The sequence below is a fragment of the Musca domestica genome, unplaced genomic scaffold (genome assembly GCF_030504385.1).
Source record: "Musca domestica strain aabys unplaced genomic scaffold, Musca_domestica.polishedcontigs.V.1.1 3, whole genome shotgun sequence".
Lineage (NCBI taxonomy): Eukaryota > Metazoa > Arthropoda > Insecta > Diptera > Muscidae > Musca > Musca domestica.
Window position 1 is genome coordinate 8,930,634 of NW_026712299.1, and position 17,628 is coordinate 8,948,261.

Genomic DNA, 17,628 nt, shown 5'->3' on the forward strand with positions numbered 1-17,628 from the left:
CATTGCCAAGCCACTCTTACGACAGCTTTTAAAATTATTCCAGTGAAAGCTCGTTATATTCTTTACAAGTGTACAAAAGCATTTAGGTGAGCATTCTCCAGAAAAAATTTTATTCGTGATGGAATCCAAGCGTGATAGTGTGATTACTTTATATTTGACTAGAAAACCACAAGTGGCTATCGTTAGAGCACTCCAGCATTTAAATGTGAATAAATTTTTTGTGTCTCGTGCCATCGCTCGTTACCGTGATACTGGTAGCGTAGCCCGACGTCAAGGAAGTGGACGGAAGAAAACAGCAACATCAGCTTGATCGAAACCCGCGGCGCAGTGGCCGAAAAATGGCTCGTGAGCTGAACATGTCGCAATATTCCATTCGGCAAATATTGAAAAATGAGCTCGGGGTAAAGCCATTAAAATTCTAAAAAGTATAAGAACTTACACCGCCACAGAACAAAAAAAAAGAAAAAAATATGAGGTACATGGAAGCTATGCCAGAACGTGGACCTACATGGCCCATTTCCAATACCAAAAGTCCTGCAGACATAATATACATTTGAGTAAAATTGTATCAACCTACCTCATGTCGTTCGGAAGCTAGAGTGATTTCCACAGACGGACGGACATCGTGAATAATGAAGTTAATATCATCAAAATAAAGGGAGGTACCGATATTTAGGGGCTATACTGAAGCCTGGGCCTGCATAGACATTTTTCTGTAATACACTGTAGTACCTATGAGAACATTCAAACACGAAATATGAAAGATTTCCCGTGAATAATTTCCCTAAAATCATCAAAATATCGAATATCGAGAGGTACCGATATTTAGGGGCTATACGAAGAGGTGGACCTGCATAACCAATTTTCCGTTACAAACTGTTTAATCCGGTACGAATTTCAAATACGAAATGTAAAAAAATTCCGAAACATTGCATATAGGGAGGAACGGATTTTTGGGGGCTATACGAAAACTTGGACCTGCACAGACAATTTTCTGTCATAGGCTGTAGTATCCATTACGAATTGCAAATACCAAATTTGAAACAAATCCGGTGAATAATGTCGCTAAAATCATCAAAATACCGAATATCGGGAGTTATTATATGAGAGCTATACCAAAACGTGGACCTGCACAGACAACTTTCTGTCATAGGTTGTAGTATCCATTACGAATTGCAAATACAAAATATGAAAGAATTTCGGTGAGAAATGTCGCCAAAAACATCAAAAATACCGAATATAGGGAGGTACTGTTTTATGGGGGCTATTCCTAAACGTGGATATGTGGCCCATTTTCAATACCAAAACTCCTGTTATTCATATTAATATTGAAGTAAATATGGATAGTATATTAAAACCCTCCTCCGATTTGGGTGACTCGATTGTACTGGGAGATAGACTAAAATAAAACTCATTTATGATGATAAGATCCCCCTGCTGGCCCTTTTACAGAGTTGTAAACAAAACGTAATTAAGCAGAGGCTGGTGCGAGATATCACCCCCATCCCAGCCCCATGTAAAAATAATTAAACTTGCCAAGTCGCAATTTTCCAATTAACCTTTCCTGCCTTCCGCTCACATAAATTTCCAATATGGCACATAAGAGAGACCCTTGAATACAATTTTCTCTTTCGCTCGGCCGAAGAGCAGTCACAAAACAATTGTTCCTTTGATAACACCAACTCGACTGACTGACTGACTGACTAACTAACTAGTCGAGGTATATAACATTATTTCACATAGCCCACCTGGATTGCAGTTCAAATTTGTCCATAGAAGTGTTAACAACAAATATCGGAATATTTTATAACCCACAATTGTTGTTGCTGTTGTTGTTGTATCTCTCTTGCTGTTGTTGTACTTTAACCAAGCACTTTGCCGAACTATCGATAAAGCTGAATAATTGATAAACACAAAAGCCCCTGAACATGTATTTGCCGAAGGGAATCGCCACATATGGATGTCTGGGAATATTACTGGTATTTGCATCGCTGACGCCCCGGGTAGGAGGTATGTTGTCTGATGTTTTGTTGCAGATTTTGTGGACTTTAAGTAAAAATATCGTTTTTTTTTCTGCTTCATTGGCCAGCTATTAAATGTCTAAAGTGCAGTTCGAATGATGATCAAAATTGCCTGGACTACACGAAAATAGTGGCGGCAGATTGTGCCGAAGGAGTTGAAATGTGTTTTACTAGTAACGGTAAGTAGCTGCCAACAATTTCAAAATAGAACAAAGCATTTGCATTCTGTCATTATTAGTATTATTTGTCTTAGAATAGATTAGTTAAAGTAAAAGTGGTTTGCAACGAATTTGGCAATTTTCAAAAAAAATAAAATCCATTGAAAATTATATTAACATTTTAGAAGTACCGAATGTAGCTGATGTATTATGGTCTATACGACGACGTGGACCTGCACAGGCAGCTTTTGTCATAACCCATTACAATATTCAAGTGCGAAACTTGAAACTCGGTGAATAATGTAGCTAAAATTATCAAAATACCGAATATCTGCAGGTATCGTTATATGGGGGCTATACGAAGACGTGGACCTGCATACGAAAATTTTTGCCATAGCTTGTAGTACCCGTTGAGATCTTTCAATGCTTAATTTGAAACAAGTCCGGTGAATATTGTCGCTTAAATCATCAAAATACCGAATATCGGGAGATACTGTTATATGGGGGATATACGAAGACGTGGACCTGCACAGACAATCTCCTGTTATAGGCTGTAGTACCCATTACGAACTTCAAATTTCAAATTTGAAACAAGTCCGGTGAATATTGTCGCTTAAATCATCAAAATACCGAATATCGGGAGGTACCGTTATATGGGGGCCATACGCAGACATGGACCTGCATACGAAAATTTTTGCCATAGTTTGAAGTACCCATTACGAATATCAAATGCCAAATTTGAAACAAATCCGGTGAAAAATGTTGCTATAATTATCAAAATTTCGAATATCGGGAAGTACCGTTATATGGGGGCTATACGAAGATGTGGACCTGCATGGAAAAATTTTTGTACTAATCTGTAGTATCCATTACGAACTTCAAATACCAACTTTAAAACAATTCCGGTGAATAATGTGGCTAAAATCAACAAAATATCGAATATCGGAAGGTACCATTATATGTGGGCTATACGAAAACGTGGACCTGCATACGAGATTTTTTTAACATAGTTTGTAGTACCCATTAAGATCTTCCAATACTAAATTTGAAACAATTCCGGTGAATAATGTCGCTAAAATCATCAAAATACCGAATATCGGAAGGTACCATTACGTGGGGGCTATGCGACGACGGGGACCTGCACAGACAATCTCCTGTCATAGGCTGTAATATCCAATACGAACTTCAAACACCAGATTTGAAACAATTCCGGTGAATAACGTCGCTGAAATCATCAAAATTCCGAATATCTGGAGGTACCGTTATATGAGGTCTACACGAAGACGTGGACCTGCATAAACAATTTTCTGTCTTAAGCTGTAGTGTCCATTACGAACATTAAATACCAAATTTGAAACATTTCCGGGTGAATAATGTCGCTAAAATCATCAAAATACCGAATATCGGGAGGTGCTGGTATATGGGGGCTATACCAAAACGTGAACCATTTTCGATACCAAAAGTACTCCAGACATAATATACATTTGAGTAAAATTTTATCAACCTACCTCATTACGTTCGTAAGCTAGAGTGATTTCCTCAGACGGTTAGACGGACAGAGGGACGGACATCGCTAAATCGACATAGAATTTTATGCTGATGAAAAATATATATACTTTGTGGGGTCTAAATGTACATTTCCCTCCATACTATGGTGGAGGGTATAAAAACACAAGTGGATACTTTTGACTGTGACTCACTGTATATCGGTCGTGAGTGAACCACACCCAGAACCACACGCCAGAATACCATCAACGCCACTCAAAGATAAAATTTGCCATCTATGGATTAATTATAATATTGTTTTTTTTTCGGGGACGAAGAAAGTGAATAGACGATGTTCTGATGCTCTGAAAAATTCTCTAGAACTTAGGTTATTCATAATTTCTTCTTAACTCTAAGACCTCAGGTTGTCATGTTCCTACTTTCGAATATATCAAATGATTTCGGCATAGATTAATTTATTGCATTATTTATGACCAAGCAAAATCTAGCCCACAACTAACAGGTGGTTCCCTATCACTACTCTTCCAATAGCCTTTGTAATGCCGCCCACTAGTTTATGATATGCTGTCAAAGGAAACCATTTCAAGCTATGGAGTGGCATTCATTCCGATTTCATATCATATTCATATCAGATTTCTGGTTAAGAGAATTATTTAGATATAGCAAGTTGTAAAGAATCGGCGACTTGTTTCGCAAGATATGACAGCTATGAGTATTGGAAATTGTGACCCTCTGTGGTTGAGGTACCAGAAAGGGTTAACAGATGTATATCATATTCACAAGAGATCTTGCGTTAGCAAAAATATTTGGATGTGTGTTGAGATTTGACGAGGGCTGGATGCTTATCTTGCTTTGTTTAAGGTTTTTATACCCGCCACCATAGTACGGAGGGTATATTAAGTTTGTCACTCCGTTTGTAACACCTCGAAATATACATTTTAGACCCCACAAAGTAGATATATTCTTGATCAGCATAAAATTCTATGTCGATTTCGCGATGTCCGTCCGTCTGTGGAAATTACTCTAGCTTCCGAACGAATTGAAGTAGATTGACAAAATTTTGCTCAAATGTATGTTATGTCTGCAGGACTTTTGGTATTGAAAATGGGCCATGTAGGTTCACGTTTTGGTATAGCTCCCATATAACTGTGCCTTCCGATATTCGGTATTTTGTTGGTTATAACGACATTTTCCACCGGAATTGTTTCAAATTTGATATTTAAAGTTCGTAATAGATACTACAGCCTAAGACAGAAAATTGTCTGTGCAGGTCCACGTCTTCGTATAGTCCCCATATAACGGTACCTCCCGATATTCGGTATTTTGATGATTTTAGCGACATTATTCACCAGAATTGTTTCAAATTTCGAATTTGATGTTCGAAATGGATACTACAGCTTAAGACATAAAATTGGTCACCTTTGGCACGAATTATGGCCTTCAAACGGCCAATGAAAACGTCGCACGCTGCCCGAATGTTGCTCTGCGGTATTTTGGCCAATTCCCGCCGAAGCGCTTGCTTGAGGTAATCGACATTTTGGTATGTTTTAGTGCCAACCTTGCTTTCCAAAATACTCCAGACACAATAGTCCAACGGATTGGTATCCGGAGGTATTGGTGGCCATTGTGCACTGGAAATGAAGCGAGAAACCTAATTTTCTAACCATTCTGGAGTGGCGCGTGCTGAGTGCAATGGTGCTGAGACCCAGTTGGAATGTCCAAGGTCTGTGGCCAAAATGTTTGCGTGCCCTCCAGAATATTTTCGCGAGAATATTCGGCATTTGTTCTGATGCCACGGTCGATTAATACGAGCGGAGAGCGACAATCGGCTGTTCTGAGGGCCCACACCATCACCATGGCCGGGGCTTGAGTTCTGGTGGCCAACCGAAGATGTATATTTTCAGCTGACCTCTTCGGCAAGTAAACACGATCATTTTGTTTGTTTACAAACTGTTCTGCTGGACAACGAATGTTTTCTCATCGGAGAAAACTAAATTCAGCAGTTTACCACTTCCGACCAAGCGAAGCAACTCCTTCATCGCGTATAACTTTTATTCTGGAAAATTCTCACCAAAATGCTTTTGTACGCTTGTAAACAATATAATGAGCTGTCATTGGAATAATTTTAACAGCTGTCGGACGAGTGGCTTAGCAACGACAGCAGTCTGAAGTTGGTTGTTGTTTTTTCATACCTGTCATTAAGGTCTTCTCAGACCGCATTCTAGAATTTCTATGTAGTCAGCCTGATTACATATTAAGGTCACTCGCAACAGTATCCTTGAATATTCTTGTAGTCGGATGTGCCAAAATTCAGATTATTTGGGCTGAAATTGGTCATTTGGTGTGCAATTAACCCGAAATCGTTTAAAGATATATATATATATATATATATATATATATATATATATATATATATGGGAACTATATCCAAACCTGAACCGATCTTGAGGCAATTTGGCAGAGGTATTTTCGAGCTCTATTCGAGTGCATATTACGAATGTGAGGAACTTAATCTCCAAAATCGGATGAAACATATCTGATGTCTGGTATCAAATAACATTGTTGTGGAGTGCATTATGCGAATGCGAGGGACTTAAAAACCAATTCGGAAGAAATATATAAATGCGTGCTATAGCAATATCTGAACCGATTTTCAGCAAATTTGACGTACTTACTTCCAGACTGAAGTCGGTCCTTTGTGCCAACATTCAGGTCATTTGGACTGATATTGGTCATTTGGTGCACAATTATCACGAAATCGTTTCAAGATATTTATGGGAGCTATATCCAAATCTGATTCTATCTCGATAAAATTTTGCAAAGGTATTTCCGAGCTCTACAAAATATCTGGTACCAAATATTATTTTTGTGGAGTTCATATTACGCATGTGCGGGACTTAAACACCAATATCGGAAGAAACACATATACGGGAGCTATAGCTATATTTGAACCGATTTTCTCCGAATTCGATGTACTTGCTTCTAGACTGAATTCTGTCGGATGTGCTAAAATTCAGGTCATTTGGAATGATATTGGCCATTTGGTGCACAATTTACCAAAACTCGGTTACAGATAGATATGGGAGATATATCCATATCTGAACCGATTTTTAACAAATTTGAAATACTTCTTTCTGGAATGAATTGAGTCGGAATTACCAAAATTAAGGTCATTTGGACTGATATTGGCCATTTGTGCACAATTAACCCGAAATCAGTTAGAGATGTACAGGGTTGCCCATATTCGACGTACCCATCTGGCAATGCCATAACTTTTGACAGAGATGTCACATCGCTTAATGACATACCGCGTTTGAAGCGTCAGTCCAAGCAGATTTTTACCATGAACCAATATTCGCAAATTTACATTTCACAGAAGAAGTCAATTGTGAAAACTCAACGTGCTTTTAAAACATTAAAAAATGTGAGAAGTGCGCCTTCTAAGAACACCATTAAGCCTTTATACGAAAAATTTTCGATTGGTAAGGCTCTTTCTAATCCGAAGAGGCCATATAAAAGTCGACCAAGGCGATCGGCCGAGAATATCGCTGCCATACGAGCCAGTGTTGAGAGGTCCCCAAGAACATCCCAAAAAACGCCGTTCTCAGCAGTTGGGCACGGCTCAGTCCACTTTACACAATGGATTATTCGCATTGATTTGCATTTGTTCCCGTACAAAATTCAATTGACGCAAAGAATGTTGCCTGTGGACAAGCCTCGTCGATTGGAATGGGCCCATGGGTCAGTCGAATATGGGCAACCCTTTATATGGGAGCTATATCCAGTTTTAATCGATTCCCACCAATTTCTGCTGATTGGGCAGACTGACCTCCATAAATCGACTCAGAAAGTGATTCTATGAAGATCCTTAGAATTCTATGAAGATCTATCTCCCTTCCTTCTCCAAAGACATAATACCCCTACCACTACGAGGTGTAGGGTGCAATAAAAAATAAATAAAATAAAACTGAGAATTGATTTGCGACCCATTTCAGTCGATCTTCTTCTGGTAACTATGAACATCTGATAAGATCAGAACATTAACTCCTCAGATCCGTACATAGTTTTTAGTGAGCTTCTGCAGTTGTTGTTTCTGCTGAAACGGTACAATCTTATCTATCAACCAATCAATATTCATGCATTGGCCTCCACCACCCAGAGTCCCCGTGTTTTTTTTTTTTTTTTTCACTCAGTTCTTTAACCCAACAATCAGATATCAGTTCTCTCTCTCTCTATCCACCTTTTCAGCCAATATTTGTTTTCATATCGCATTGTTGTTGTTTGTGTGTGGCCTCAAATACTGATAAGTTGTGAAATTTACCAAGAAATTCTTACAAGTTATTACCGATTTTTAATTCCGCAGAATAATAAAATTGCTCATAATATTAGGAATATTATGATGGATGCGTAATACGGCCGGAATTAAAAGGGGAAATTATTATTCCGCAGGAAAGACATCAATAAATGAGAACTTAATTAAGTAGCTCGATATGTGTGGGAGTTTTTTTTTCGTTTTTTTTTTAATGACTCAATTCTGAGTTATTCGATTAGAAAAATTACAATTGCCAAGAGATAACCCTAGGCAGAGATAACAAGTTGTTAGTCAACTCAGCTCAGAATAGTAGGCAAGTTAGTTTGTATTGTGGGTTAATTAGTTGATATCGATAATGATGTTGCCAGATTGATTGTTTGTCGTTGAAATTCCAAAACGGGAACCTCCATAGACGATTTTATACTTCAAGCATTGTTACCTTCCAAATCTTCTTAAATAACAGATTTGAAATAATTTCGTGAGTAAATGAGACAAGGATTATCAAAATTGAATGCATATTACGAATGTGAGGGGCGTAAACACCAAATCGGGAGATAACAAAACTGCAACGAAGTCGAACGCCATAATTTTTAAATTTTTCTATAACCTCCACCATAGTCGGTCCGTCTGTGGAAATCACTCTAGCTTCCGAACGAAATGATGAAGGTTGATAAAATTTTACTCAAATTTGTACTATGTCTGCAGGACTTTTGGTATTGAAAATGGGCCATGTAGGTTCACGTCTTCGTATAGCCCCCATATAACGGTACCTCCCGATATTCGGTATTTTGTTGATTTTAGAGACATTTTTTACCGGAATTGTTTCAAATTTGGTATTTGAAGTTTGTAATACATACTACAGCATAAAACAGAAAAAGGGCCATGTAGATCCACGTCTTGGTATAACCCCCATATAATGGTACCTCCCGATATTCGGTATTTCGATGATTTTAGCGACATTATTCATCGGAATTGTTTCAAATTTGGTATTTGAAGTTTGTAATAGACAGCATAAAACAGAAAATGGGCCATGTAGATCCACGTCTTCGTATAGCCCCCATATAACGGTACCTCCCGATATTCGGTATTTTAATGATTTTAGCGATATTATTTACCGGAATTGTTTCAAATTTGGTATTTGAAGTTCGCAATAGATACTACATCCTAAGGCAAAAAATAAGTCATGTAGGTCCACGTCCTCGTATAGCCCCCATATAACGGTACCTTCCGATATTCGGTATTTTGATGATTTTAGCTACATTATTCACCGGAATTGTTCCAAATTTGGTATTTGAAGTTCGTAATGGATAGTACAGCTTAGTACAAAAAATTTTCTATGCAGGTCCACGTCTTCCTATAGCTCCCATATAATGGTACCTTCCGATATTCGGTATTTTGTTGATTTTAGCGACATCATTTACCGGAATTGTTTCAAATTTGGTATTTGAAGATCGTAATGTATTCTACAGCCCATGACAAAAAATTGTCTGTGCAGGTCCACGTCTTCATATAGCCTCCATACAACGGTGCCTCCCGATATTCGGTAGTTTGATGATTTTCGCTACATTATTTACCGGAAGTGGTTCAAATTTGGTATTTGAAGTTCGTAATGGATACTACAGCTTAGAACAGAAAATTGTTTAAGCAGGTCCACGTCTTCGTATAGTCCCCATATGACGGTACCTCCCGCTACTCTGGAGTTTGATGATTTTAGCGACATTATTCACCGGAATTGTTTCAATTTTGGTATTTGAAGTTCGTAATGGATATTACAGCCTATGACAGAAAATTGTCTGTGCAGATCTACGTTTTATAACCAACATGGTACATCCCTATATTCGGTATATTGATGATTTTAGCTACATTATAAACAGATTTTTTTTCTCAAGTTTCGCATTTGAATATTGTAATAGCTTGTGACAAAAGTCGCCTATGCAGGTCCACGTCGTCGTATAGGCTCTAATATACGGCTACATTAGGTATTTTCAAGATTTTAACAGAATTTTTAACGGATTTTATTTTTTTTTTTTTGAAAATTGCTAAATATGTACCAAATGGAGGAGGGTATTCAAAGTTCGCCCCGGCCTAACTTACATATTTTGTACTTGTTTTTTTTTTTAATTTTATCGAATGAAAACTAGGATCAAATTTTACAATAAGTTTAGATTTGTTCGAATTTGTCCGAATATTGCTCTGCTGTGTTTAGGCCCATTCCCGGCGAAGCGCTTGCTTGAGGTTATCGACACTTCGGTATTTTTTAGTTCCAACCTTACTTTCCAAAATATTCCAGATACAATAGTCTAACGGATTGGTATCCGGAGATTTTGGTGGCCATTAGGCGCTGGAAATGAAGAGAGAAAACTCATTTTGTAACCATTCTTGGGTGGCGCGTGCTGAGTACGATGCTGCTGAGTCTCGTTGGAATGTCCAAGGTCAGCGGCCAAAATGTTTGCGTGCTCAAGGCTGTAGTACATCCTCCAGAATATTTTCTCTATAATATTCGGCATTTATTCTAATGCCACGGTCGATTAATACGAGCAGAGAACGACCATCGGCTGTTATGGCGGCCCACACCATCACCATTGCCGGCGCTTGAGTTCTGGTGGCCAACCGAAAGTGTACATTTTCAGCTGACCTCTTTGGCAAGTAAACACTATCATTTTGTTTGTTTACAAACTGCTCTGCTGGACAACGAATGTTTTCTCATTTCGGAGAAAACCAAATTCGGCAGTTCACCACTTTCGGCCAGGCGAGGCAACTCTTTAGCTCTTTTGAGTCTATTTTCTTTCTGTTGCGGTGTAAGTTATTGTACTTTTTGGTATTTCAAAGGTTTTACCCCGAGCTCATTTTTCAATATATGCCGAATGGAATATTGCGATATGTTCAGCTCACGAGCCATTTTGCGGCCATTGCGACGCTTGTTTCGATAAAAAAAAAACTGCAACTAACTTCAGACTGCTGTCATTTCTAAGTCCCTTGTCCGACAGCTGTTAAAATTATTCCAGTGACAGCTCATTATATTGTTTGGCCGCAGACCTTGAACATTCGAACGCAGCACGCGCCACCAAAGAATGGTTACAAAATGAGGTTCCCCACTTCATTTCCAGTGCTCTATGGCCACTACAATCTACGGATACCAATCCGTTGGACTATTGCGTCTGGTGCATTTTGGAAAGCAAGGTTGGCACTAAGAAATACCAAAGTGTCAATCACTCTCAAGCAAGCGCTTCGTCGGGAATAGGCCAAAATACCGCAGAGCAACATTCGGGCAGCGTGTGACGCCTTCATTGGCCGTTTGAAAGACATAATTCGTGCCAAAGGTGACCAATTCGAACAAATCTAAACTGTTTCTAAAATTTGATACTATTTCCGACATGTTTATTGTCCACCAAATGGCTAATAATCGGCCCAAGTGGTCTGAGTTTTGGCTTCATGGATGGCTCAAAGCACATGGAGAGAGATCGGGGCTTGCTCTTGTTATATACGACCTAAAGAGCAAAATCTCTATATTCTTGAATATCCTTGCAGTGTGCTTGAGTACTTATTAAGGTCTTTTGCAACCGTATCCTAGAATATCCTTGTAGTGTGCTTGAGTACTTATTAAGGGTTCTTGCAACCGTATCCTATAATATCCTTGTAGTCCGTTGAGTGCTTATTGCTTGAGTATTTATTAAGGGCTCTTGCAACCATATCCTCGTCGTCTGCTTCAATATCCTTGTCGTCTGCTTGAGTATTTATTAATGTCTCTTGCAAGCGTATCCTTGAATATCCTTGTAGTCTGCTTGAATACTTATTTAGGTCTCTTAAAACCGTATCCTTGAATATCCTTTTAGTCTGCTTGAATACTTATTCAGGTCTCTTAAAACCGTAGCTTTGAATATCCTTGTAGTCTGTTTGAGTACTTATTTGGGTCTCTTGCAACCGGATCCAAGAACATCCTTGTAGTCCGCTTGAGTATTTATTAGGGTCTCTTGTAACCATATCCTCATAGTCTGCTTAAGTATTGATTAAGGTATGATTTGATACTTATTAAGGTCTTTGGCCACCGTATCCTGGAATATCATTGAGTTCTTATTAAGGTCTCTGGCAAACGTATCCTAGAATATCCTTGCAGTCTGTTTGGGTACTAATAAATGCCTCTTAAAACCTTATACTTAAATATCCTCGTAAGTTTTTATATCCTGTTAACATCGCCTAAGTACTTATCAAGGTCTCTTGCGTCGAAATACACTCGGTAGAAATGTTGCATCATAACCGATTCCCTGTTTCCTTGTCCCGTGACCCATGTACTTCTCCCGGTCTTGAATCGGAAGAATAATTGATAATTACCCCCAGCACGGACTGCTAGGCTAAAATCAGCATAAGTTGTAAATAACTAAATTATAAATCCTATTCCCGTCTCGACCAATAAATTTCTGTAAAAACTGCTGGATTTCAACTCGGCTATTCCAGTCCAGGGGGAGAAGTCCCGTCGTTATAACCCACATATACAAACAACAAAAATAATTGGTTGCAGACCAAACCCCATTCAATTGTTTTCGACCAGTGTCGTAGTGTAGGTTGTTTTTCAGAAGTTTTTGAGGTAGATATTTAGATTTCGGCGCTTCCCAAAGTCTAGGAAAACATTAGCCCCCTCTCCTTGTTCGTTGTGAGAGCCTTTCTTCAGATTTTGAATTAATTGAGTTTTGAAAGGCCCAGAAGACCTCTTGAAAGGCCTAGGAAAACATTAGCCCCCTCTCCTTGTTCGTTGTGAGAGCCTTTCTTCAGATTTTGAATTAATTGAGTTTTGAAAGGCCCAGAAGGCCTCTTAAAAGGTCGTCTATCAAAAGATTTTATTTCCGAAAGCCATTCTGAGTTCCCATTTAATAAAATTGTCTTTTTTTGCTTTCAGACGGCGGCGTAATAACCCGGGGATGCCTTCAAAAAGACCAACCTTGCGAAGCCAGCACATGTAAATCCTGCACAGGTGATTCTTGCAACAACCATAATATCTGCAAAAAGTGCAGTACAGACGATGCTGATTGCTCCCAAACGGATGGTTCGCTCGTCAAATACAACGAGATTTGCGAAAGTTCCACCACCCAATGTTTTGTCCAGGTCAAGGATAAAAAAGTCGAACGGCGTTGTGCCACGGCCGATGATAGCTGCAACAATGACACCACTTGCAAGAAAACTGACGGATCCATTAGCAATGCCGGGTACTTCCCAACCAAGCGTATCCACTGTTACCAGTGTGCCCAGACGGATTGCAGCGATGTTAGCGTCAGTGCTGTTCCCAAGAAACCCTGCCGTAATTATGTCGACAACGACGAATGCTATATGACGGCCGAAAGTGCAACTGCGGTCACTCGGGGCTGTAAGTCGGATGACAATGCCAAGTGTGGCACAGGTGGCGGCGAACAGGGCTGTGTCACATGCCAAACGGACAACTGCAACAATTCCACATATGAGAGGCAACAGAAACTGAAATGCATTCAATGCCAGGGCACCGATTGCTACAAGGAGCAGGCTGCCGCCGAGGCCAAGGATTGTGAAAAGAAGATACTGTACTCGGACAAGGAAGCTTGTTTCACGCTGGTGGCCGATGGAGACATTCAACGCAGTTGCCTGCACAATGATGCCGCCACCAAGGAGAAATGTGAAAAGGCTGGCGATGCCTGCAAGGTGTGCAGCAATGAAGATGGCTGCAACCGAAGTGCAGAGTCATCGAACTTCCAGTGCATTGTGTGTCGCAGCGATGAGAACAAGGATTGCTGGAACGATGCCTCGAAAGTCAGTGGCAAAAAATGTCGAACGGGCGAAAGTTCACCCGAAGAGGGATGTTTCCATGGCATTTGGAGTAAGTTAGAAAATCATTACAAAACGGAGGATATTTCCACTCTACCTTTTGGTTTTCATTTACAGATGGCGTTGCTATACGTGGCTGTTACATTGATGCCGATGCCCAAACCCAGGCCATCTGTTCGGATGCCAAAAACAAACAGTGTACCCTGTGTCACACCGCCAACTGTAATACCGGCAAATCTTCAAATGGCGCCCAAGCTGTTGGCATTTTTGTGGGTCTTATCATTGCCATGCTTTCCGTCATCTGGTATACGAATTGAAAAGCAACGAAAACCATGGAGAATTTTACTGTTAAATAAAATAAGGAATACAAATATTTTCCATCAATAATTTGAAAAATATATATATATATATTTTTTTTTTTAAATACAATTTTAATAAATTATACCCACCCTTTTTTAAAGACCCAACGATGTGGATTTTTATAAAATAACCGAAAAAGAACGAGGCCAATGATCTACAAATGTACATTTTTTTTAAAGAAGTCCTTTTTGCAAGGACTTGAAATGGGGATATTTTTAAGGAAACTGTCTCGAGGGACCCAAAAAATGAGAAGTTTTTAAAGAAGAGAGATTTTTTTCCAAGGACCCAAAATCAGTATACTTTTAAGAAGACTTTTTTCCAAGGACCAAAAAACGTAGATTTTTTAAAGAAGACTTTTTCAAGGACCTATATTATCCCTATATTTTCAAAAAAAAAGATTATTTTCCAAGGACCAACAGATGTGGATTTTAATAGAAGATTTTATCGTCTGCTTGAGTAATTATTAATGTCTCTTGCAAGCGTATCCTTGAATATCCTTGTAGTCTGCTTGAGTACTTATTAATGGTTAATGCAACCGTATCCTAGTATAATCTTGTAGTCTGCTTATGTACTTATTAAGGTCTCTTGCAACCGTATCCTACAATATCCTTGTAGTCCGCTTGAGTATTTATTAGGGTCTTTGCAAACATATTATCATAGTCTGCTTGAGTATTGATTAAAGTATGATTTGATACTTATTAAGATCTCTGGCAACCGTATACTAGAATATCATTGAGTTCTTATTAAGGTCTCTTGGAACCGTATCCTAGAATATCCTCAAGGATACGGTCCTTACACAATGTTAATAAATTATACCCCCACTTTTTAATGACCCAACGATCTTGATTTTTATAAAAGAACCGAAAAAGAACGGGGCCAATAAACAAAGTCCTTTTTGGAAGGACTTGAAATGGGGATATTTGTAATGAAGACCTTTTAAAAGAAGACTTTTCCAAGGACCTATAATAGGGATATTTTCAAAAAAAAAAGATTATTTTCCAAGGATCAATATATGTGGATTTTAATAGCAGATTTTTTCCAAGGATCTTAGAACGTGGATTTTTCAAAAGAAGATGTTTCCCAAATACCCAAAAATGGGGAAATTTTTAATAAGACTTTTTCCAAGGACCCACAGATGTGGATATTTTTGGAAAACTTTTTCAAGGAATCAAGGTTTTTTCAAGGAATCAACGTTTAAAAATAATCCAAGCAGTCAAAGTGAGGATCTTTTAAAGAAGACTTTTTCCCAAAGACCTAGAATGAGACCAAAAAAACGTAGATTTCTTATCCAAGTACCCATTTTCGGGATATTTGAAAAAGATTTTTTCCAAGGACCAAAAAACGTAGATTTTCTAAAGAAGACTTATCCAAGGACCCATTATGGGGATATTTTTAAGACAATTTTTTTTCCAAGAATCCAAAATCGAAATATTTCGCAGAAATCTGGATATTTTAAAGAGGGCTTTTTCGAGGATCTTTTAAAGAAGATTTTTTTGGAAAGTCCTAAAATAGAAATATTTTTAAGAAGACATTTTTCCAAGGACCCAAAAATAGGATCTTTTAAAGAAGGTCTTTTTTCAAGGACCCAAACTGAGGATATTTTAAAGAGGATTTTTTCATGTGCCAAAAAAATGGGATCTTTTAAAGAAGACTTTTTTCCAAGGACCCAAAATAGGGATATTTTCGGAATACTTTTTCAAGGACACAGAAAATGAAGATCTTTAAAAAAAAACTTTTTTCCAAGGATGAAAAATTTAGGATCTATAAAATAATACTTTTTTCCAAGGACCAAAAACGTAGATTTTTTTAAAGAAGACTTTTTCAAGGACCTATATTATCCCTATATTTTCAAAAAAAAAAAAAGATTTTTTTCCAAAGACCAACAGATGTGGATTTTAAAATAAGTTTTTTTTTTTTGAAGGACCTTAAAGCATAGATTTTTTAAAAGAAGACTTTTTCCAAAAACCAAAATTGAGAATATTTTTAAGAAGACTTTTTCAAGGACCCAAAAAATTATGATCTTTTAAAAAAGACTTTTTTCCAAAATGATGATTTTACAAAGAGGACTTTTTCCACGGCCCCACAGACGTGGATTTTTAAAGAGAACGTTTTTCCCAGGGACCAGACATGTGGAGATTTTTTAGAAAACATTTTCAAGGATCCAAAAAATAAAGTTAAAAAAAAATCCAAGCACCCAAAATGAGGATCTTTTAAAAAAGACTTTTTTTCAAGGACCCAAAATAGAGATATTTTAAAAAATGACTTTCTTCATGGATCATAGACGTGAATTGATTAAAGAACAGTTTTTCCAAGGACCCAAAATAGGGATATTTTCAGAATAATTTTTCAAGGACACAGAAAATTAGGATTTTTTTAAGAAAACTTTTTTCCAAGGACCCAAAACTGGAATATATTTGAAAATACTTTTTTTATCCAATGACCTAAAAATAAGGATCTTGAAAAGAAGACTTTTTCGAAGGACCCAAAATGGGGTTATTTTTAAGATGACTTTTCCAAGGAACTAAAATCGGGATATTTTTAAGAAGACTTTTTCCCAAGGACAAAAAAATGTAGATTTTTAAAAACGACTTTTCCAAGGACCTTAAATAGGGATATTTTCCAAAAACAAAAAGATTATTTTCCCAGGACCAACAGGTGTGGATTTTAAGAAGATTTTTTTTCGTAGGACCTTAAAACATTGATTTTTTAAAAGAAGATTTTTTCCAAAAACCACAATTGGGGATATTTTTAAGAAGACTTTTTCAAGGACCCAAAAAATTAGGATCTCTTAAATAAGAATTTTTTCCAAAATGATGATTTTATAAAGATAACTCTTTCCAAGGCCCCACAGACGTGGATTTTTAAAGAGAACGTTTTTCCCAAGGACCAGAAATGTGAATATTTTTTAGAAAACTTTTTCAAGAACCAAAAAAATAAAGATTTAAAAAAAATTTCCAAGCACCCAAAATGAGGATCTTTTAAAGAAGACTTTTTTTCAAGGACCCAAAATAGAGATATTTTAAATAATGATTTTCTCCATGGATCATAGACGTGGATTGATTAAAGAACACTTTTTCCAAGGACCCAAAACAGGGATATTTTCAGAATAATTTTTCAAGGACACAGAAAATTAGGATTTTTTTAAGAAAAATTTTTTCCAAGGACTCAAAACTGGAATATATTTAAAAATACTTTTTTTATCCAATGACCTAAAAATAAGGATCTTGAAAAGAAGACGTTTTCGAAGGACCCAAAATGGGGATATTTTTTTAAGATGACTTTTCCAAGGAACTAAAATCGGGATACTTTTAAGAAGACTTTTTCCCAAGGACAAAAATGTAGATTTTTTAAAAACGACTTTTCCAAGGACCTAAAATAGGGATATTTTCAAAAAACAAAAAGATTATATTCCCAGGACCAACAGGTGTGGATTTTAATAGAAGATTTTTTTTTTTTCGAAGGACCTCAAAACATTGATTTTTTA

General features: G+C 37.6%; 1 protein-coding gene across 1 annotated transcript; it reads left to right on the forward strand.

The window, feature by feature from the left end:
* Positions 1–1,742: 1,742 nt before the first annotated feature.
* LOC101899817 (protein psiQ) lies at positions 1,743–14,149 on the forward strand. Its single transcript, XM_005187535.4, has 4 exons — positions 1,743–2,010; positions 2,090–2,200; positions 12,889–13,836; positions 13,902–14,149. Exons 1-4 carry the CDS (start codon positions 1,929–1,931, stop codon positions 14,099–14,101), a joined length of 1,341 nt encoding a protein of 446 aa, XP_005187592.1. The 5' UTR covers positions 1,743–1,928; the 3' UTR covers positions 14,102–14,149.
* Positions 14,150–17,628: the final 3,479 nt, after the last annotated feature.

Coding starts and splice junctions, on each gene's coding strand:
- LOC101899817 (XM_005187535.4), top strand. CDS start 1,929: ATGTATTTGCCGAAGGGAATCGCCACATATGGATGTCTGGGAATATTA. Junction 2,201..12,888: donor AATGTGTTTTACTAGTAACG/GTAAGTAGCTGC, acceptor TTTTGCTTTCAG/ACGGCGGCGTAATAACCCGG. Junction 13,837..13,901: donor ATGTTTCCATGGCATTTGGA/GTAAGTTAGAAA, acceptor TTTCATTTACAG/ATGGCGTTGCTATACGTGGC.